General features: G+C 36.1%; 1 protein-coding gene across 1 annotated transcript; it reads right to left on the reverse strand.

Moving 5' to 3' along the window:
* Positions 1-25,324, reverse strand: eve (homeobox protein even-skipped). Its single transcript, XM_074108547.1, is given in 5 exon segments — positions 1-1,214; positions 5,135-5,267; positions 6,564-6,630; positions 24,936-25,192; positions 25,194-25,324. Coding segments are annotated over 5 exon segments (861 nt in total). The 5' UTR covers positions 25,280-25,324; the 3' UTR covers positions 1-896.

A 25,324-nucleotide genomic window follows, 5' to 3' on the forward strand; every position in this document is an offset into this window, starting at 1 on the left:
GTTCGAATTCTTTACTTCCGTGTATAAGACATGTTTATCAAAAAAAAGAATACTTGATTCAACTTTACTTTAGGATATTTCTACTTTTGCTAGGGTAAAAATATATGGTTTAGTTTAACAAACGTTCTTAATTAATTAACGGGAAACAAAATACATTAAAATTCGCTCGATCAAAAATTATACGAAAATAGCTATAAATCATAGACTATTATTATTACTTTCATGCTCATTCAATTCCTTCTCGCAAAAAAAAATACATTTGTTAAAGTTACATTGAAAGGATTATTCAAAAAAATTTAAATATCAAAAAAAATGCCTTAATTTTTTTAAACTGGTAATGTTTCGCGCGGAAGGATACTAGGTTATTTCTACGTCGGAATACTCGTATTTTGGTCTTTATTTCTTTACACCATGTTAATTAGTATTAATTATAAAACAAAATCCATTTTAGCAGTATTAGTTTTTCTATGTGTATTCTTACAATATTGTGGTCACCCTTAAATATGTAAAGAAAAAAAATATACAACAAAATGGAATGGAGTACACACTTTTGTAACAATAATGTCTTTTTTATTCTTATCAATAGGTATATAATTTCTTAAGCCCAGTTTGGACCTGCGAGACTAATTGTGCAAGTTGTATTAGATAGTGGCTCTCATCAATTAATAACCACTTCAAATTGGACTACACAATCTAATCCGATTTGCACGATTTTTCTTCCAGTTCTAAACCGGGTTGAGAATCAACTCGAGCCGCTCATTTTTTTTCAATCTGACAGCTGTCGTCAAATTGCGCGCCAAAACTAGCTTTTTAAAAATGACAGAGTCGAAAACCATAGACAAACCTCCTAGAAACATAGCCTCGCATTCATACAATAAATAAATAAATAAAAACGCTTATTTGTCAACGTTCAAATTGAAATTGGAGTACTGTGGTCGTAACGTCGCTTCGGGGTTGACAGGTGACGGCGTGGTGGGGGTGATGTACGGGTATCGGGGGTAGGGGGGGTACGGGTACGAGCCGGGTATGAGTTGGGGGTTGTGGAAAGGGGGGAGGAGGGCGGGCGAGGGGTACCCGTAAGGGAGGCCTACGGATGAAGCTGCTGCCTGTAGGATAGACGCTGCGAAGGCCGGATCGCTGTAGACAGCTGCGTAAGGCCAAGCTACTGCTATTCTTTGACGCTTATCTTTCATTCTTCTGTTTTGGAACCATACCTGCAAAGAGAATACTGGTTAGCAATGATGTCCTTACTTCCTTAGTAATATTACAAACGGGGAAAGTAACTCTGTCTGTCTGTTTGTTCCCTGTTCACGTTAAATAAAGCCCTAGTTTGGGACCCTGGGAAAGACAGGATATTTTTTATCGTGGAATATTTTATAATTCGTACAAACGCTACTTAGATCCGGAAAGTGTTTCTCTTGTATTATTTCAAATTATACTATTTAACTTTTAATTTATTTCTGGCATTTTACCATTCAACACTAGGATGTGGAGTCTTCGACTTATCGACTAATGATGGTCTCATTTTAAGTCTAAATGTATCTAAAACTCGTTATTATTAGATAGAAAAACAGATTGTTTCATAATAATTTTGAACTTTATGGTGCGATTCGTAGCTCGTAGAGGTGCTACGGCGTAGCTATGTGCTACGCAGAAAAATAGTAAGAGATATTATCCCGGTGCGTGCCTTCGTTCGGTGTTTCTAGTTTCCCTTGTTTTGCTTTTATTTTTATTTTAACATTAACGGAAGCCTATTAACTAATTCTGAATCCTGACTAATTATTAAAATATGAGTTCGAAATAAAAAAAATATCCCAGTATTTATTCGAATGGAGATGGAGACCGCGGATCGGCAAGCGCAGCGTAGGATGTCTACCAACGAGGATCAAAAAGCTAGACCACGTCAAATGGTGGTAAACCACACAGAACGACTGACTAGAAAATGTACCGTTGTGACACGAGAAATATCCACACAATGAATTGCTTGATTTTCGTGTCGCAATGGATTTCATACAAATTTCAATGACCAGCTTTAAGAACTTTACGTAGAAGGTATCAAAATAAGTCTAGAAGTTGAACGGAATTTAAAACTTTGGGCAATACATCTACGCGGGTAGTCAGTTGGACTTACCCAACCATATTTTCCTGTATTCTCATCGCAGTTTTACCAAACAACTTTGCCAGTGCATGTCTTATAAAATACGAATGACTAATCCAAATGACTCATACTTTGTTTCCGCTACACAGCGTAAAGAGAAATGGTCAGACACATTTTATATTGAATTTCCTTTACGAAGCTTCGAACAAAGAAGTGTAAAGTGTTTCTTTCCCCTTTTGGAGTGTGAAGCTATTGTTTATAGGTAGATTTCTAATGAGTTTCTCACGAGTTGAATTCGCGCTTTAATTCGCTTGACACGGTAGAGCTTTAATTCGTTTTTCGTCACTTTATTCTATCCCTAGTAAGGTGTTTTGAATTCTAATTCTAATCTAAATTTGACGTGGATCCTACGAGACTATTTCAAGACATTTTTTTTTTATAAAAAGATCTCACGACTAAGTTCGAATCATACCGTTGGTTCCATTTTTAAAGTAAAACTCAACTTGTTGCACGTCAAGGTCTTTGTTATTCATTATTTAACACGCGAAGAGAAATCACCAGATGTTTACTTTCTGGCGAGCACTAAAACACTAATAAACCTCCACTGAAGCTGTTTGCACGGAGCGTCTAAAATCATCACAAAATAATGGCCTAATGGCCCTTCGCAATACAAAGTACAAACAAAGCCTTTCGCGCGTAAAACTTAAAACCTCTTTTGTCCTCAAAATGGCCGCCACCCGCTAATTGGAGGGAATTCTCGCAAAATGACACTGACATTTCGAAACCATAGACACGATCATCGCGTTTTAAGACTTTGACTTTGATCCCAAAAAGCTGTTAATTGTATTGATAATAAAATTTAAATGAAGTGCGAACGAAATTAAAACGCGCGTGTGTCGTGAAAGAGAAACGGCGTTTATAGAGCGTTATAAAAAGCCATCACAATAAACAAACAACGAGAAAAAATCTTGATTTTTACGACGCATCATGTGGTAGCCACGGTTTAATTTAATAGTTTTTAATTGGTATAGTCGCGCCATAAAACAGATGCTCGACCATAGACAACCGATGAAGTCTTTTCATATACATACTAATAGCCGGTTTATGGCACTGAGGGTTCCGTTCTTTTTGGCATTAATGTTCATTAGCGTTCGAGCTACTGAATAATTTGGTCGGTATCTTTTATTAATGCACGTCGACAAATTAGCGTGAATGTAAAATTCGAATGGAGCAATAAAAACACATGTTATATCGGACCGCTGCTTTCTTTTTTTTTCGAAGTGATAATTGAGATTATGACTGGCCGCTCAGAATTCCGAATCGAACCGCGCGTTTACTAACAAAACGAATTTAGACGAGATTATGACTGGCTGCTAAAAGTTTAGACGGCGCGCGTTCGCATTTTAAAAACAAAACGTTTGTTTCAAACGGCATTGTTCACACGTCAGTTACGTGATTTCTGCGAATTATCGAGCAACCATAAAACGTTCGTGATGGAAATTATTGAGTATCTAATTGAAGCATCATACTTCACCATAAACAAGTTTACGCGTCATAGACAATGCAAATACTGGCACAAATTTACGAATGCGGTTGACTGTGGTGCTGTTTGAATAGCGTAACCGCGTTTTCGAAGAAAAAAAGTTTAGTGCCCGTTTTTTTCGTTAACTTTGCGATTTAGTTCGCGTGATTGGTACATGTCGTGTGCGTGATAAATGCATTACGAAAGCTTTGTCACTGAAACTGTAATTGACAAAGGCCGTTTTCATTAGGTCACAGTGTGGGCTTTGAATGAACTACGCAACTGTTAGTGTACGCAATTGAATACGCAACGCGACCAATTATAATAATTTAATGTTTTATCAGTTTCACTAATTAGAGAGTCGCTAAAAGACATGTTTGTAAATAATTTGTTTAAATTATGATTAAGCATAGACAAAACTGACTGTTAGATGTTACGCTTTGACTATACACATGGTCCTTTAATTATGTACCCTTTCCCTGCGATTCTGAAACATTGTTTACTTTCAGAAATTCCAGGACTTTAGTAAATTCCCAGGAGAAAATGGAGAGAATTGAAGGGAAAACATAGTCATGTAAAAGACCTTACGCAACGAGCTATGGAGAGAGCTATGCTTAGAGTTTCTTTGCGCGATAGAATAGCTGGAAAAATATGTCTACAAGTTGAAGTGGCGATGGGCGGGCCACATCGCTCGAAGAACAGATAACCGTTGGGGGAGAAAAGTCCTCGAGTGGCGACTACGAACCGGAAGACGGAGCGTTGGCTGGTAGGTCACTAGGTGGATTGAGGACATCGTGAGATGGGTAACCGGTGGATGAAAGTAGCGAGTTGTCGTTCATTGTGGCGTTCTAAAAGGGAGGCCTATATTCACCAGTAGACGGCTTCCGGCTGGGGAAAGACTGTTAAGTCTTTTCATCATCATTGGCGTACAGTGGGTCAATTCCAGGGTAGGCAGCGGTGGCATAGCGTAGTGGGTGCGGGGGGGTCCGCCCCGTGTGGCAATTTTGGGGGGCGGCAAAATTACATAATAAATAATACTGAATTATATCTAGATAATAATATATTTCATTTTTCGCACCTACAATTGGGATTGTTTAGAATTAGCATTTTCTATTACTTATACTGTGACGAAATCGGGAGTTTAATTTTAAATTTTTGAAGGACTTTAATTCATGCCCATGGAACCTTTACAAAGGAAAAGTCATTACGATTTTCCTTGTTATTTAATGCGATGTCACTATGACGTTAACTGTGAAATGATTTCATAGTGAGTGGCCCATTAATTAAAGTCCATGACCGTACAATAATGTATTGACATCTTGTAAGATAGGTACTATAGTTTTTAAAACCTAAACAAGAGGGTGGTAAAATTTTCCTCCGCCCCAGGCGGCTGATATTCACGCTATGCCACTGGTTCAGCTGGTAGTTTTCGCCGCAGGGTAGGCAAAACTAGCGCCTACCCTCAATGCACGCCATAGACTGTTATGGCTTTGGCTGATCAAGCGATGGCTTACCTTTATGGTAGACTCGGGCAGGTTAAGTTGCGCGGCTAGCTCGCAGCGGCGCGGGCGTGACACGTAGTTCTCCTTGAAGAACTCTTTCTCCAACCTGGCAAGCTGTTCCCGCGTGAACGCCGTCCGGTACCTCCTGGACACAACGTCAATACAACCTTACTAATATTATTAATGTGAATGTATGTTTGTTTCGCTTTCACGGCTAATGCTGCGTTTCCTAGAGATGTGTGTGTGTGTGTGTGTGTGTGTGTGTGTGTGTGTGTGTGTGTGTGGGTGTGTGTTTGTCATGAACCAATAGAATCGGTTCATTTATCGATCCTGACTCGGCTTAGCTCTATTGGGAACTGCTTAGCGAAGTGAGGATAGGTAAATGAAGCGTTTCCTTTTTTTTTATTCGACTGGATGACAAACGAGCAAGTGGTTCTCCTGATGGTAAGAGATCACCGCCGCCCATAAACATCTGTAACCCCAGGAGTATTGCAGACGCGTTGCCAACCTAGAGGCCTAAGATGGAATACCTCAAGTGCCAGTAATTTCACCGCCTGTACTATCCACGCCGAAGCACAACGGTGCAAGCACTGCTTCACGGCAGGATTAGCGAGCAAGATGGTGGTAGCAGGTTCATGACAGTCACATTTCTTGAAGCCGTGATGGCCGAGTGGTTTGACCTATGGCCTCTCATCTCAAACAGAGGATCGTAGGTTAAAACCCCGGCTTGCACCTCTGCTTTTCGGAATTCATGTGCGAAATGACATTTGAAATTTACCACGAGCTTTACGGTGGAGCAAAACATCGTGAGGAAACCTGCACAAACCTGCGAAGCAATTAAATGGTGTGTGTGAAGTTCCCAATCCGCACTGGGCCCGCGTGGGAACTACGGCCCAAGCCCTCTCATTCCGAGAGGAGGCCTGTGCCCAGCAGTGGGACGTATATAGGCTGGGATAATGGTGATCCAACGTATCCTCGCTCATCTCTGCTTGAAACGCAGCAGGCTCATGCCAAGAGTAGGTATGTATGTACATATTTTCATTCACTTTTATTGGAGCTATGGGGATAACCATATTTAGTGGACAGACTACTGTTTCCCAATCCGCATTGTGCCCGCGTGGCAAATACTGGCCAAGCCCACTCATTCTGACAGGAGGCCTGTGCCAAAAAATGGGACGTATTTGACTGGGATGATGGTGATTATCGTGTTTTAGTTTAGTTTTAGCGTGTAGCTCGCGCGACGATTCTATTCCACTTTTATAGTTCTTATCACTTAGGACATACATTGTCTCTTTTAGCAAAAAAAGTTCTGATAAAACAAAACATATTTATTTACCAACATACCACTTATCAGTTAATAATAACTACATAGTTGAGATATTACATTAATTGACAAAAAGGCTCAAATAGGGAAGAAAATATCAAAACATGGAATATTCACCTTATATTTGGGTCTGATGGCACAGAATTTGGGTTTGTCATCTGCTCCGACTGCGGGCTTAGCGACTCTGTGGACAAAGAACGTTCCAAATTCAAAAATAGATTCCAAATTTAAAACCCCTAAATTTCAGAGGACCGATTATTACTATCTGTTCGAACGCAACCGCTTTCATAAAGGGTTACAAGTACGCACTTCATACAGCATATTATCTAAATTACTCAAACTACTTGTATCCAAAAACACAAAGCAAGCCGCGATACTTTAAAAAAAGCTAATTAGTCTATGGAATTGAGTTATCAAAAAAAAAAGAGGCAAGCTCGAAACCGGTAGCGGAGGTGCTAATTGAACGCGCCCAGCGTTTCAAAAGGAATACATTAACACAAAGCAAACACAAATAAGCTATTGTCTAATTAAATATTTTCCCATGTATATTTTCTCCCGCCATTATAGCTAGCCACAAAGAAACCGAAGCGTTCAGTCGATCGCCGCTCAATTAAGAAAAAGTGCCACCGAACCGCCGACTTTACAGATCTGATTAGTCGTTGAAGTGGTTCTAAATTTAAACGCGGCGCGCTATTGACACTGGCCGTTAAAACGCTTTCAACTCCATTGTCTATGGTCAAAGAATTAAGACGCTTCTAAATTTAAAACTTGTTCCTGTAATGATGATGTTGGTTACATTGACTCGTAGATGCCGTTCTTTGTTAAAGGAGTTTAAATAAAATTAGTTGAAAAAACGGCAGTCACATTAAAGACATCGTTATTGAAATTTATCACCACTTGGGTATTTTGAACACATGATGTTTTTTTTAGTTAGATCGGTGGCGTCTTGGCCACTTGAGTCGTTCCCATGCTGGGTGGCGACAGAACACTTCGATCAATTTGCAACTGTCTAGCCGAGCTTCCTTCGACTCAATAGGCGTGTTGTCAAACAAACCTTTTTTTGATCTAACCTTTTCTGTGACTCTATGGTCACCAGCTGCGCTGTTATGGCGTGTGTCTGACATTTTCGAAAAAAGAACAAGGAAATGAAACAAGATTTTAAAAAGCTTCCGTTTGACGGCTTCCGTCGGCGTTCCATTTTTGAACGGAAGATCATTCCACTTTATAACCGACTTAAATAAATTTTAATGTTGTAACTGCCGCACTTAAAACAATTAATTTAATGGCAATTAACTAATTTGCTTATGAAAAATAGTAGTAAGTAGGTTATTTTTCACTCTAGTTTTGTGCTGGCATTGAACGCGTTTTGAGCTTCAACAACTTTATTTTTATTGTTTTTGAACGTGGATACAACTGACAATGTTTACAGTATTGAATCAAAAATATGTGTGTTGTCATTTTTTTACTACTGTCTTCCGCCTTCGCAAAATGTAAACATTCCGCATTTATAGGAAGGTATGTATTACGTCAAACATCAATAATAATTCTGTAATCTCTAGAAATATTTTTCAATAATCAAAAGTCATATATGATAATAATAATAAGCTTCCTTTATGCAATACAACTAAAAAAAAACTCATTTGATGATTAATATTTTAGATGTTATTATTATTATTTTATTTTTAGAAGTTAATGGATTTAATATTATAAATTGAATTTAATTAAATTATTAAAATAAATAACAAAACATTACAATTAAAAAGATGAGACATTTATTGATTTGGTAGTATAAATTATGAAATTATTAGAATTTTTAATTATTACAATATAAAATGTTATTGCAAATTTATATTTATATAAAAGATATTTTAGACAATTATATGTTTTTTATTTTTATTTTATTTAATAACAATATTATTTTTTTATTTATTGTTATTGTTTTAATTCATTTTTTTTTTTTTATTTTATTGAATTTTGTTTTTTATTTTTTTTATCTTTAGTTTTAAGGTAATGTACCATTTTGACGTTTTAGAATTTCTGTTTCATTTAGTTTTAGATTTATCTTTAGTTTTAAGGTAATGTACCTAAGTGCTGAAACTGTATATGTAAAATATTAAATTGAAATAAATATTATTACAATTATTTAATTTGTTGCATGTAAATTGTTATTTTCTTTATTAAGGACGTAAAGGCCTCCTCCAATTTTCTCAAATATTTTTCTTAAATCAAAAGTCACAGTCAGTTAATTTAATTAAAATAAGACTATGAAACTTATTAACAGAAGGCAATATTGCCACGTGTTTATAACAACGTTAATTTACTTTATTTAAATTACCGTAAAAGATATCTCTTTCATATGACAGAAGAACAAAACTTTTTTATAAATAAAAACAATATTAAGCAACAATTTTAGGCTTACGAGGCTAAAAAGTTTTTATGAGACAAACCACGTTCTTCAGTTCACATAGAAATCTTTACAGTCGTAGTTTGGATACACTTAATCATACTTATGAATACCGAACGCTGAATTTCACATCGTTGAATACCTACAAGGAGCGAATGAATGGGCACGGGTAATGTCGCGTTACGAATGATGTCGACACGCCTGCGCTTTGTTTCGACACCCGCTAATTGGGGACAGCAACGAGTGTGTGCAGAGATGGTGATGATTTGTTAGGTGAGCACAATATCATTTCTATCCACAGAACTATCAAGAGAATAGAAAACGCTGTTTTCATTTAATAGGGACACAACTCAATTCTAGGGCAGTACATTATGAAATGTGTCACTATTAAATCAAAGTTCAATTTTAACGCTCGTTTTATTTTGGATTGTGTCACTATCAAATTAAAGCTACAAAATGTCATCATGTGCATTTTTCTCCATAATTTGTATTTTAACGCGCGCGGGTATTTGGGTCTTCATTCGTTATTAAAATTACATTGTATCACGGGAATACTCGGGATGTAGAGTCCAGCTCTAAAGTAGATCTCAATAATACTTTGCCTCGATAACTAAAAACAGTATGTATGTAAACTTTTTTTGTACAAAAGAAAAGAAACAAAACACAATTGACAAACTTTGAGATACTTGTACAAAGGCGGACAATGTATTTACTTAGAGCTTGAATGTCATGTAAAATTTCGAAAGTTTTAACCGCTAATTTTAAAAATAAAAAAATTGACACCGGTGTTCTTCGTATTGAAGACCGACGGTGTAATTTGTGGAATATTGAGCAAAATAGTGGAATTTCAGTTCATTAGGAGCCCGCGGATTATAGCTTGTCCAAAATTCGAAGTTCGTATCAAATCATATATGCGACAGCTAAATGTATGATTGTTATAATTTTGTATTAAGATCCATTGTTAACCACATTTTATGCAAATAAAACAAACTTGCTTACCTACTTACTTACATCTGTATAAAACATTATAAGTGTGAGCAAGGTGGCACGACATGAAGTTCGAATTTCAAATTTCGAACACCAGAAACAAACAAACGAGCGTATTAGTAGGTACGTTATGAAACCATCCTTTTCACACGTCGCATACACCTAACGACCATAGACTACGGTTCGAAGTTAGCACGCTGTGCAATCGGTCTAATGATTTGGTTATGGCCATAGAGCTTATAATATAAAGAACCGAAATGAATGTCACACAAGCTAAAAACGAGGTACCTAAATGTCTCAGTAATCGACATGCGGATTGGGAACTTCACACGCACCATTGAATTGCTTCGCAGGTATATGCAGGTATTCCTCACGATGTTTTCCTTCACCGCAAAGCTCGTGGTAAATTTCAAATGTAATTCCGCACATGAAATCCAAGCCCAAGCCCTCTTGTTCTGAGAGGAGGCCTGTGCCCAGCAGTGGGACGTATATAGGTTGGGATGATGATGATGAATCGACTGGTAATACCGAATAGATGGCGTCCTGCTCTAGTCTCTGTGTGCTTAACATATGTCACATACGAGAGCAAAATTCAACTGCTACCAACACCACACAAGTTGTTAACATTAGCTTTGAGAACAGACTCGTAAATAGTCGAATCTTAATCGCCTACCATAGCTCAAAATTTCAATTTCTTTAAATATCGCAGGCACGCATATGCCACAGAGCTAATTCAGTTGAAAGACTATATCCGACCGTGGTATAACCCCAAGAATCCTCCTAATTGTCTAAACGCGTAAAGAATTTGTCATAAACCTTTAAATCTTTAAAACGCTAAGTCAATCAACTAACAGTATTTGAAGGTAGCTAATTGGTGTCATAAAGCAAAAGCAATAAATGCCATCGAAAGCCCCAGCCAATTAAATGCTAAGCGCTTAATTAAATAGTGGCTGCGTTCAATTTAAGCCCGATAGCCCTTGTAACCGATCGTGCATTTGGCATTATTGGGATTGCCTTTGCCCCTGGCACGCGTTGGTAATTGTGTCGTGTGTTGTCCCCTTAATGCGTTTATTGTCTATGGCCATGTTACTGGTCAGATCGTTACGCTGATTTGAAATCGGAACGGGCTGATGTTGCATTATCGTTTTATAGTAAATGAAAATCATTTTACGGTTGTTAAGATGAAAATAGTGAATTAGATCTGATAACTGATAAGAAATAATAATGTCTTTTTTAAGTAGCTAAAAATTAGATTGACTTTTATTTGGTAGGTTTTTTACACCATTGTGACAAGAATAAAAGTAAATTGTTTTTCTTTTCCTTACGTTTAACGCTTAATGTTTTCAAATTTAAAAATATGTTTATTTAATTAAGGGCCTAAATTTATTATTAGGCTATAAAGCACTTGTTTACGTCAAAAAAACTACCACCGGCTCGGAAAAAAATATGTTTTCTCTGAACTAGCTAACTCCTACTCTATTCTATCATATTATATATTATCAAATAAAATCGAAATCTTAATCGCAATTTAATGATATTAAACAACATTGTAAAAATAAGTAAATCAAATCTGCATGAATTAAAAAAGCAGATTGTAAAATAGTGATTTACATCTAAGTGAATCCATATCCCCGAGGAATCAAAACAATTTACACCATTTGCCGAACAATTATCCGACATGGACCCAATTACGAACGTCCCCCGACACGCTCCCCTACACAATTTTCATAATAAAATTCGTATCTACTAGTCACCATCCATCCAATGAAGATAAATATCTCAGTAGGGAGCATGGTGCAATAAAAACAAAATCAGTTTAAGCCCAATTGACAAGACGTATTACGTTCTCGACCCCTACAGGGCTGCCAATTTAATTTTACCGCCGGCAAAGAGCTGAACTAATGGTTCGTCACACTAAATTCATGGTTGCGCGCAACGGTAGCGCCGCGCCCAACAGCATTGTTAAGTTTGTGGTTACGCGCGCGTTCCAAAATGGCCACTTGTCAAATTGTGGCGCGAATCCACCCGCGCAGTTAACTTTTTCTAAAGCATAGACAATAGATTGATTCACGCGCTCTTCTTTTGTCCGTACGGCAGCTGCGGTCGGGTTTACTTTATTTGACGGTAATTGAATCATTTAACATTGATAGCATAATCCATTTTGGTTAATTGTTGCGGTGGCGTATGTTCACGGCTTTTGCTGCGAATGGGGAAGTTCTTCCTTGTTTCGTGTGAATTGGATAATATGGCAGTAAGAATGTGTGACTGCAAGACACTGACGGGTAATACGAATAAAGCCAGCATTTAAGGTTGTAAGATTTCTGACCTTAGCTTAGCCTCGGTTAAATGGAATGGTGGAACGGTACAATATGATTATAATAACCGAATACCGTGATCCAGATGTAGTATTTAGTGGTTTTCCATCGAGAGAAGTCGGATCACAGTTGGGATGCGAGGGCACCCAAAGTGTCAATCATATCCATATTCATTTATATGGAACTTTATTATTATTAGAGAGACAAACGTGAAAATGAAAAACGTGTACAACTGTACGATGTGTACAAATTGACAGAGCACGATAGACACTTTACCGATAAAATGCGATATTAAGTAAGCACTACATCCGTACGTAGTTTTAATTTTTAATCAAAGTATGAATACCTTCATCAATAAAAAATACCACGCTATTGTCCATTTACAACTATGTCTATTCTATTATATTATATTCTATAAGTACTATTATATTAATGTCATTGGATCGAGATTTGTTTCTGCTTATCTCTAACTGACGAATGTGAATTTCGCCTTTGATCGTGAGGGTTTCGCCAAAGTTAAAAATTAAATTTAAACACATACAATGTTTAGTTTTGAAATGTTTATTATTCGTTTAAGTAGCATCTTTAACTGCTTAGTTACTTGTGCTTTATTAGTTAGAGCAATCGAATTTCCTACTCTGATTCTTTCTTGATTTTGGTACAATACAATACAATACAATGACTCTTTATTGTACACCAGAAATAGTAAGCGATACAGAAAACAGATACAAGAAAGAAAATTACAAGGTAAGCAATAGGCGGCCTTATCGCTTAAGAGCGATCTCTTCCAGGCAACCTTTTTCTAGTGATTCTAGTTTTTGACTCTTTTTTTTATTGTTTTCCTTCTAATTTATTTTTATTTTTTTCAAATATGTGCAAAAAATTATTCTCTTTCTCTCTAATTAGTCGGGCGACCGATTAGTTTAGTAAATAATTCAAATAGGTTAAATTTAACTTCTAAGCTGCGTCCTAAACAAAAATTACAAATTAAGTATATAAAAGCGTGTAAAAACATTCTAAAACCACTTGGCCAGCCCACAAATTTAACATCAACTTACATCTTCATAATGCATCCTTTAATAAGAAATAGCTATTTAAAATCACATTCTTCTTAAACTGTCGCATTTTCAAACCATAGACAAAGCAGACGGTACCTCAAAAGCCATAAAGCCATTGTAGTTTTTATGGATCGATTACCGAAACCTAACGGTGTATAGCAATAAAACATCAATAAAAATATTAAACTCGAAATTATTGTGAAACGGTACCAAAGATTTCGAACATTACCTCGACAAAGAAGCGGCATTCCTCAAAGAGGTTGTAAAAAGGTCATAATTACTTAAACGTTTCGGCAAAGATAACTTGACCATTCGAAAAGTTATCTTACAAAACTGTAGCATCTTATCTAAACAGAATAAAGTCCAGGTTGCTGATGGAGACAGTTTTTGTAACAGTATTAAACAAGTTTTAGCTACCTGAATGTTATCCTAAGATGTTTATTGTGGTTTGTTTAGGTTTTGTTGTGAAAATGGACTTAAATAATCGCGTAAAGGACTTTTAAAATTGGAATTTTCAAAAATAAGCTAACCAACTTAGAAACGTTAAAAAGAATTGCCATTTCAAAGTTATCAAAAATGGCTGTACCTTTTCGGTATCAGGGCTTTCTTTCAAATTCGCTTTCACGCAACGGTTTAGATTATATTTTTTAACTGCGTGTACACCTGTAAAGGTAGGGTTAAGTGAAACTTACGCTTAAGCATATGTATCTGCAATCTTAAACCTTAATTCATACGCCATAAATTTTCATTTCATTTTTTTCATTTCATTTCATCCGTTTAAGAGCTACAATGTTACAGACAGACAGACATTGTTATCAAACTTATAACTCCCCTCTTTTTGCTTCAGGGGTTCAAAAAGCTTAGATGTGCTATCGATCGAGATTGACTCAATACAATTATTTTTTTATAAACGACAAAACAGCCACACAGCTTATACGGAAATGTAGGCTTTATTATGAAGCTTAAGGAGTCCAAATTGATGAAGTCTTTTAGGGAAAGTATTACACGTGCTAAATTCCACTACAATATTCAATCAACATTACATAGAGTAGGTACCTAAGTGCATTATTAACCCCCGACGCAAAAAGAGGGGTGTTATAAGTTTGACCGCTATGTGTGTCTGTCTGTGGCACCGTAGCTCTTAAACGAGTGGACCGATTTGAATGCGGTTTTTTTAAATTGAAAGCAGGTTTTCTAGCGATGGTTCTTAGACATGTTTCATCAAAATCGGTTTAGCCGTTTTTGAGATATGGAACTTTGCATGACGATACGATTATATATATATATATATATATATATATATATATATATATATATAGATAGAGATAATTTTTCGATCTTCTCGCTAAACATTGTCTGCACTAATTATTTTCATAATTAACATGCTGATAGCAAATTTTTTCCCCGAATTTTCTCCAAAAACTAACATGAACTTTTTTAATGTTTTATTCTTAAACGTACTTAGTCCAAGAGCCGAGTATTATGAGCTCTAAAAATATTGGTACGTACCTAATTTGCCAACACCTATAATGTAGGTATTACGTGTGCGTTGAAATAGGTACGTAGGACGTAGGCGTATCTTTGTAAAGAAACTATCGAGGTCACCTCCCACAGCGTTACAAAACGACTCCAAATCGAAAACAAGTGTGAACTATTCCTAATGGTAATTAACACATGGTCAACTCACTTGCTTACACTAACAATGTACTTACTACGCGAATGTAATAAAAAGATTAGCTTTATTTAGTTTATTTTTATGCACGGGGTAGGTTTTTGGGATTTTCTTAAGCGTGAAACAAAATTAGTGTTTCAAGCTATTGCTGGACAATATAATGGTTCTCTATCGTTCGCCCGAATTTCATATGCCCGAATGTATTGTTTTCTAGAATTTTTATTTGCCATAAAGTAATTTATTTCTGATATAGCAATTTCTTCAGAGTTGATATTAAACTAACCTAACCTAACCTACTGCATTTTATATGATGACATTTAAACAAATCCTGAAAACAGCACGGTTCTATATATTTTATGGCATACGATGGTATAGCAAATGAAATTCGGGCAAGTAAAGTTAAACGCAATATAATAGCCATTGGCGCCCCCCTGGGTCTGCTGACATAGTTATTATTTTTGTGAATAACTGTTGCGCAAAAAATTGCTGACCCTCTACTTCCTATGATGGAAAATAAATCGATGCACCAGCAGCGCTACTACGAAACTCGAAACTCGAAGTTCGTGTCGTGCGGTCCCTCTGAAACTTACACTATTTAATACGAGAGCGAGAGGGACCGCACGACACGAACTTCGAGTTTCGAGTTTCGTAGTAGCCCTGCAGTCCCATCCTATTCTAAAAGCGGACACGGTAAGTACGGACGGAATACTTAAATATATAGAGAAGCCAAATAGCAATAGAAACTGTCGTAACGCACACGTAGAACCTTGTCGAAGGAAGCCTCTGCTGCCTTTATTATTATTTTTTTGACAAGTGCGGCAAATGTTGTCTGCAACAGGGTTCTACCTAGTGTCACGTACGCACTTGTCAAGGTGTAGTTGGTACCTTTGCTTTTTGGTGAAGAAGGCGGAGTGACGTCATAAGGCTTCGACATCAAATCAACGGTCAGCGACAATTTATGGTCCACTGAGTAACTTCTAAACGATTCCATTTTCAAAAGCACACTTCATAAACTATTTATGAAAATTAAAACTGGCCACTAAGAAAACTCTGGTATTTAAAATTTCAAACTGAAACGTCAAAATGAAAACACTAGCCGTTAAAAAGGAAAAGTCTTGTCTATGGTAGAGTTAAGCGGCAAACTGAGTGGCAAGTGGGTGTACTAAAAATCTATAACGCGTCGACCAATAACGGAGCCAGTTATCCCCACCAATCAGGGCGGGGCTTGATCGGCTGTCTCTTTCGCTCGCGCTTTAAGCTTGTATACACAGGGATATAATGAAAAGCTTTTGATGTTAAAGATAAGAAAACAGAATTAGATTAGTTGTACTTTAGTTATAAAGTGGTTTTTTGTTGTAAAATATAAAAACTTGCACTTTTATGACTTTTCTTGTTGCAAAGCTAGTGAAGTGACTTATAATAAAAACGGAATAAATTCAAACAATAATGTATATTACATTTTATATTATTCATTCAAGGTTATGTTTTCTAAAGTATGTTAGTTGATTTTAAAATAGATACTGCAAACACACACAATCAAGATTACAAAAATACTAAAAATCACACTCAAACTAAATTTCACAATAAAACAAAAATTGAATAATTTACCATGCAGTTAAAAAAAAACAAAGTTAGAAAATAAAGCACTATTAGTCCGTAATATTAATGTAGGTATCTTTGTATGTTTCATATAAAAAAAGCTTAATAAATATTCCTACAAACTCAAACCAATACATGTCGTATACGATTTTTTATTTTTATCTTTTACGACCTATGGAACTCTGTAAAGGCACATCAGATATATACCTTATTGTGATTCACTTGCTTAATTTCACAGCTAAATTCAAGTTTGTTTCTGAACTACCTACCTAAGCCTGTTATTACTGGAATTAATTATACCTATTGTATGTACAATTTTAATTGATCCCATGACAGGCAAAGTGTAGTACGTAGACCCCGGGTAATTCTTGCTACGCATTGTAGATACCGTAAGGTCAAGGTACTTGGACCTATTGGAGGGTTACTTTGGCCCAAAAACCATATAAAAACGTAAAATAAAAACAAAAATTTTATCGATCAATTAGCACCAAAGAGCCATATTCTCAAAGCTGTAATAAAACCAGGGCCAAGGGCCAAAGTTACCCTTCAGGGCCAAAGTAGGCTACGGTAAGTATATAAACATATTTTCCAATACAGTATTTGACTATTTTGTATATGTTTTATAAATTAAAACTACACAATGCCTGTTATCGAATAGAAAAACAATTTTTAAGCTACCTTTACCGTTATAAAGGTTTGAAATTCCAGATTAGACAGAGAAAGACATACTGGCATGTGACGTCTACCGCCATACTTGCTGCATAGAGAAAAGCGTTTGAGAAAGCAGGTATATAGATTTTTCAAAAATCACTATAAATCCAATTTTCAACCGATTTAAATTTTCTCTTCGCTAAACACTATCTGTATATCTATATTTTCATAATAATATTAAGATATGGCAAAATCAGGACCGTAACAATAAATATTTTATACTTATTTAAAAATTACTGACGATTGTAAAAAGATTCCCAGAAGTAATCCTCAATGAAAGGATTCTACAAATGGAAAGGGGGAGGCCTCCAGCAGTGGAATGACTGTTGGCAACCAATTTTGTAACCTTCAATCTTTTTATTTACTTTTTAAATCGAAAATTTAGTTGTTTTATACGCTATATTTTCTCCTGCACCACGTATCTCAGCTTGTGTGTTATAGAATGGTCATGTGCACTCTTTAATATCTTTGACGATATAATGAATTTCATGTTCTTACACCACAGCTGACTTCACATTTTTCCGAGAACGCTTAAATGCTTTACGCCTCCACTGTACCCCCAGCCGTACCTTTTAATCATATTTTCATTTCACTTCGGCACATGGCGTTCAGGGCTTTATTATTCTCGTTATTAATATAATATCGTATATTGTAGTAAGAGAGACGAAAGAAAATATATTTATTTAGTTACATTATTGTCGAATGGGATAGCCGTAGTGACCGTTATTTATTATAGAGCTAAAGGTTCCAGGTTCGAACTCCAGTGTGATGAAGTAGATGAGCAGTTGTTATGTTCAAAGTGATCTAGAAACACTACGGATGGGCCGAATACTTTTATATTGAATGTTCGGCAAAGAGGTAGGTACTCAAAATTTTTACTGTATTGAGCCATGCATGAGTTGAGTTTAAAATGTGTTATTTTTATGAGGTACAGTGAGGGTTTATGTTTTTGTTGACACTGTAGGTTTATTTCCAATAACAGCAGATTAAAAAGGTGGTAGATGGGTGGTGGTGGTGGTTAATTAAAAATCAAAATATAAGTAAGATCTTTATAATAAAGTAATATGTTAATATAATCGATCGAGGCAGACCGAAGAGGAGATGAAGGGACGACTTAGATGCCTATAATGTGGGATGGCGGGAGCTCGCCTTTGATAGGCAGGAGTGGAGCAAGAGAGGAGAGGCCTTTGCCCAGCAGTGGGACACAAAAATAGGCTAATTCTGGTCTTTATTGTGAGAAATTAAGGAAGTTTTTGTTTTGATCAAGAGTTAAATTAAATTGATTAAATAACACCGGTTCGGAACCGGGTCGGTTCAACGGTTTAGATGTGATGAAGTAACAAACAAACAGACGTACAAACTTTCGCATTTGTAATATTAGTGAGATTTACGGTTTCAGTGGGGTAAAAATTATGTATGACAAACAATAATTATGACAAGCAATACAGTAGGTATGACTCGCGAAAATTAGGCGAACTTTGGCGCGTCTTACACGAAACGCATTATGCAGCCAAAAGTGTCTGCGTTTGCAAAGTAGGTAAATGTTAGGTACCTACCTACTATCAAATCGAACCAACTGAATTGTGACCCACTGTAGAACCCTTTCGTAGAAAAAGTCACAGTGGCATCGTATTGCTTGACAAGGGAATTCATTATGACACTTACTGTGAGAACATTCCACGGTGGGTCAGGAATCAAAATTTGTGTACTTCGGATGCAGCCTAAAATCCTTAAAATTCCAAATGACAGCCTAAAGTCTAAACGGTCAAACCGTGAAACCCTAAACGCCATTTCGAAGAACACAGCATTCAACAAAATGTGGAAGCAGTAAAACTACAAAACCAACAAACCAAAAGATATAATAAAAGAGAAAATTTCATTTAGCTACGGCCACAGAAATACCTACTCTATAATTGAGCAAGACAAAAGTTGTGGCCCAACAAGGAACAAAAGAAAAAACTATTGTCTATGGTGTCCTTTCTTTTTAAATTGTTTTGGCGGCAAAGTTGGCAAACGTCACGCAGGCAAGATGGCGGACAAAAGGGGAACACAGAAGCTGGACAATGTGTGCTACCGTTTCGTTAATTTGTCAAAATTAAAGCGTGAACGATGCTTCTTTTTGATTTATTGGTTTGATGATTTGCAAACAAAAATTACAGTTTATTATTATTATTAATAAAACTGATTCATCAGAAAATAAACGTACCTAATTATCAATTTCCCGTTTTTATATAATAAACAATGGAGTTTTTTTTGCTAAAATACGAAAACATGGATTTTTCCAGATTATAAAACAATAAAATAAGAAATAAATAATAAAAATAGCCAGCTACATCGACTGTTCACCTCCGAAAGCGCCTACATAGCCAATTGCATGATATAATTGTATATAAAGGTAGTGCCACACAACTACAACATGTCGTGTAATGACAGCAGGATTTTGACATTTATTCATTCCTTTCATTCATTCGCCTTTTGTGCAATCAGTTCTTTTTGTAGTTGTGTGTACCTCATCATTCACAGACTCTCATGGCACTACAAGAAATGCTCGCTTAAATAGTAGATTATGTATTTGCCCATTATTCTTAATAAACTTCACAACAAACTTTGACTGCTTCTTTCTTTTGTGGTACCTCTTGACACGTTCCCGACAGTGGCCATTTTATACACAATTAATTAGATACTATTAGTAAAAATGTCATTTAAAAAACCACGTGCGTAATCGCTTCAAAACGGCACCGAGTAAACCAAACATATTTTGACACCTCGCGCCTTTTGACTGTCCCCATTAACTGAAACCAATTCCGTCCCTAAGTGGGCACCCCATTTTTTACGCCCTTGTTTTGTAAACATTGTTATGCCGAATTAGTTTATAAACATCGGATTACCGCCCTAGTGCTGTAATCCCGGATCAAAGGGACGATTATTTTGAAGTAATGCCAGACGCGCCTTTTATTGTATTATAATAAGTTATGATTATCTAGTTTTTTAGGGTTCGGCATTCGTTTATTTTGGCATTAGAAAAACGGTAAGCAAGCTTGACGAGTCTTTATTAAAAGACGCTTTAAAAAATAGTATTAAGTACCTTTTAAACCAAAATAATGTAGGTAAATGACCATGTCCTTGCTATGTAATTTTAACATATTAAGATAATAAGATAATTATTATTAAGTTTCAGAAAAAAACATAACGATCCATGTTTTTTTTTTATTCGACTGGATGGCAAACGAACAAGTGGGTCTCCTGATGGTAAGAGATCACCACCGCCCATAAACATCTGCAACACCAGGGGTATTGCATATGCGTTGCCAACCAAAACAATCGAAAAATGAATCGTTCAGAAAAAATATTATCGGCAAATAATTACAGAACCGTTTTTTAACGGGCGCATATTGAATCTCCCCCTATATTATCTCCAAAACTAATGGGTATAAAATGTAGTAAAAAAAATACTGTAAATCTCAGTAAATAGTACTTTAGGTATTAGGTAAGAACCTACAGATAATGTACTGAAAAAACCTATAAAAAGAAGTCTAAAAGTTAAAAGCAACATAGGATTCCATAATGTCTAGGAATCTACGGTATCTTCTTCACGTCAGCTTAATTCGTACTTTTCGAATTTATTTCAAAATAATGCGGGTAGTTGTTTGAAGTGCTTAAGTAACTTAAATCAACTAAGTAGTAGGACAATGCTGTCGGCTTAGCCTTGTCTCTTTGTCTGTCTTTTTATGGAACCTTAACTGTTTTACAGCCATCGAGGAATAAACCAATAGAGCGTAATTATTTTAATACCACATTTTTAAAAATACTACATTACCTATTAAGTATACGAGATGTCCAAAATAATACATTCTGTCAAAAAATTCACTTCCTTTAATAATCTTTGATTCTGTAACGTGGTGCAACGTGAATCTGGTAAGCTAGTAATGTGGTTGAAAGGCAGTGTATTTTGAAAAATGTGGTATTTTGGGAACACGGTATTTTAGGCACGAGCGATAAAACTGACCCGTGATTGCCCCTATCTCACCTTATGAAAAGTGCAGATGAGTCCAGGCTACTACTACACTAAGAAAGAAAGAAAGAAGAAAGAAAATAATTTATATATAACAGCAATGACACATAATAAGTAAAAATAACAATAGGAAATGTTGCCGCTATAAAAGGCTAAATGAAGCTTGTGAGTGTATACTTGTTACTCTCTCATGCTATAACGGTTTGCCGGATTTAGGTAAAGTATAAAAGCATACAACAAATAAAGAAATGTTTTTGTTAAATATAACCTAACCACTTTGGAAAAATAAAATCCGCACACACATCATCGTCATTGTCATTTCAATTTCAAAGTTGGTTGAGTTTTTGTCTCAAAAATGGCTGATCAGATTTTAATGTAACATGTATCATGTAACAGTGTATCATGTAAAAAAAAATGCGCACCGGTCCATTTGTTTGAGAGCTACAATGCCACAGACTGACAGATAGACAATAAGCAGAGCTATAAGGTCACCTATTTTTCTCTATGTACCTTCCTCTATTTTCTGTGTTGCTTACTATTGTCGTTATCAATAGAGAGTATTGTAAGTGTAACAACATAGAGATAATCTAAAATATATGTTAACAATAGATACACGTAAATATGCCGATATGCCTAATAAAAAATGTATCGGTCAATACTATTATGATAAAATGTTAAGGATTATTGCCTAATATAATTAATATAATTTATTAAATCAGGCGTTACTATTTAATCAGGAGGTCCGTATCAATGAACTAAAATAATTATTTTTCTCACCCGCGACCTTAAGATAGCTACGTTTATGCAAAAAGTGTTAATTAAACTTTGCTCAAATTTGAGGATTTACAGTGACATATTGAAACTTGTTTTGGTTTGATAGTTTACATCTGGTAGCATCATGAACGGTTGTTGCTCTGAAGATGAGCTCTGGTTGAGTTCAAAACACGTCATTGTAGTGTGATGGTGGTGATAGTTGGAATTGCGGGCTTTGTGTATGTTCTTACCACTGTAACTCTTCACTAGGAGATGAGCAACTGCATGAAGACACTTTTCTTACACAAACGTACGTATACTTCGTTTTTTTAACATTAGAAAAAGGGTATTTTTATCGAAATAGTTTTTTTTTAACACTAATTATTACTTATGATACCAAAAGAATGTAAATGATCATAATATATCCTTGCTAATTTTGTTACATATTAGCTGTGACTTATTTTTCAAAAGAGTTTTTCAATAAATAGACACGTCTAAATAGTTTACCTTCTTTATAATGCTAAAAAAATGAAGTATAGCTATTATGGTCGTGAGTGAGTAAAGTAATCGCTTTAGTCCGTTTATGATTACTGTTATTTTACAATAAATTATCACATCCCTTGTTATCTCTGTCACTCTATTGGTTAGTAACTCCATGTTTGTCATTATCCTTTTAGGATTCGCCGCTACGTAAAATTGACAATGGACTTGTTTGAAAAAGGTTTGTTTTAAATGGCATTGATTGGGTTAACTGCTTATTATTCGGTTTTATGGTTCTTCTTCTAGCTTCTTATAGCTTCGCCTTGTCCGTCCACAGTTTACATCGCTTAGCGATTGCTAGTGCTAGAAAGCTGTGATTTTGTACGGATGTATGAGTATACATGTATGTATACATGTGTGTCAGTATGTGGATGTATGTGTGTTATCCATGATCCCATGAATGGTTCCGTACCATTATCTATACAATATTCATTTGAGTGCTACGATGCCACAGGCAGACGGACAGACAGACATTGGCGTCACATTTATAACACCCCTCTTGCGTCGGGGGGGGAAATCGAAGTTATTGTTACGATACGGTACAATTTAACAAATCGGCTATCAAACAAAATAAGTTTTTGGTAAAAAAAATTTTTAAAACAAGCTTTTTTGCTGACTGTACTTTTCGTCGACTTTACTTGCATTGTCTACAAACTACATATGCGTACCAAATTTCAAGTCCATGCCATTAACCGTTAAAGAGTTCCGTCCTGCGGAGACGATCTTGGACGGACCACCAGGATGTCAATACCAGATTTTTATATTGTCACGCAATTCACATAAGTATGTAAAACTTGAAGTCAATCCGACTACTGGAAGTTGGTCGAATTTAACTTGCAAGTATTGATTACTGACAGACAAACAGACAAATAACGGGACAGGTGAAACTAAATAAAAGCTTGTAAAAAGAACATGGTCGGTTCATCCGTTTAGTAGTCACGACCACATAGACAGACACACACCCACTAGTTAACTTAAATAACACCCCTCCTTTTGCGTCGGAAGATTTGAAATACCTACAGCTGGTAAAAAAAAACTGAATATTTTGTTACCTTATCCTGACAATAACAAAAACAACAAAAAAATATTTAGTGAAATCAGTCCAGCCGTTCCCGCGAGTTTTGCGCTTAGCAACATACATATTTTACATTATTTATTATATATACCGGGTGTGGCCTGTTACACGAGCAAAAAATTAAAAAATAGATCGTCCTCGTCAAACTGAACAAGTTCAGCGACTTAATAATAATGGAGTCTTTGAATTTTCCTTTTTTCAAACAAATGAAATACTGCTATCAATGTGTAGGCCATCCTAGAACACAACTGACGTCGCCTGTCACTCTGCAAACATCAAGCATTTTGTTGCAGAACCTTTTTGATACAAGCCTTTACCATTTTTTGACTTATGATTTTGTTTATATGTGACTCTCGAACTTGACAATAAGAAGACTATCGAAGGATTTTGCTTATTAGATTGATTTAGATACACATTTCGATTTACATTGCTTCTTCGAATTTAAAAGTGTAATATAAATTAAAAAACTAATTATTTTTAAAAGTCGCTGAACTAATGTTGTTCAGTTTGAGGAGTATGATCTGTTTTAATTATTTGCTCATATTACATGCCACACCCGGTATAGAAGATACGCTTGCTAAACGAAACCTATTATTTGCGTACCTAGCTTAGATGAGAGGAGATGCGGGTTAACTTAAATCCCGATTACGAAAAATCTTTATGGTTAAAACAATCGTTAACTAACATTTTTGAATGCAAAAAATTGGAAAACCACCGATTTTGTCACTTCAAAGTTAAATACCTCAAAAACGGCTGAACCGATGGTGAAACATGTCTAAGAACCGTAGCTAGAAATCTTAATTTTAAATAAAAAACTGCATGCAAATCGGTCCACCCGTTTAAGAGCTACGGTGCCACAGACAGACACACATAGCGGTCAAACTTATAACACCCCTCTTATTGCGTCAGGGGTTAAAAAGTAAATTTGTCTGTCAGCCTGTCTATTACCTCTTCACGCTTAAACCACTGCAGGGCTACTACGAAACTCGAAACCCGAAGTTTGTGTCGTGCGGTCCCTCTGACAGTTATGCTATTTAATACGAGAGCGAGAGGGACGGTACGATACGAACTTCGAGTTTCGTAGTAGCCCTGCTGAACCGACTTAAGTTTTTTTATACAGAAATAGGCTTAAGTACACTTGACCACAATCACAATTGATGGTAAGCTAAGATGCAATACAATGATGCAATTTAGGATTGTTTTTCCCGGAAAATTGCAATGTTCCCGGCGGGATAGCGATAAACTAATTGTCGGCAGACGATTTCGTGGATAAAAATTAAAGTAGGTAAGTAAAAAAAAACAAGTAGATAAGGTTAAAATTAAGTAGTAAGAAACTGAGCTCAAAATATTTTCTACCACTCACCATGAGGTCTTTCGTCCACTCCGTCGCTGTCAACTTCACTCCTCACGCTCCCAGGGCTGGCCCTCTTCAGCTCTTCCCCCTGCCCCTCCGAATACCCCCCCAAAACCCTCTTGTCATACGACATAAAAAACGGGAAATTCGGCACCCGATTCTGTTGAAAATAATACCCCATCTTCGAATCCCGTATCTTGGCGTCCTCATCTTCAGAATTGCCGGCGTAATCTTGTGAAATAGAATTCTCAATGTCTATTTCGGGAACGGCGCTCGTTGAGGCCCACTATTGACTCGATTGAGAAGTTCTTCGGTGGTATTTTGGTGGGCATCTTGCTTATTTCAGATTCCATTGTCACTCGTCACTCAATCACTCGCGATCCGATGTCGGAAGTCGA

Source organism: Choristoneura fumiferana, chromosome 27 (genome assembly GCF_025370935.1).
Source record: "Choristoneura fumiferana chromosome 27, NRCan_CFum_1, whole genome shotgun sequence".
In the NCBI taxonomy this organism is placed as follows: domain Eukaryota; kingdom Metazoa; phylum Arthropoda; class Insecta; order Lepidoptera; family Tortricidae; genus Choristoneura; species Choristoneura fumiferana.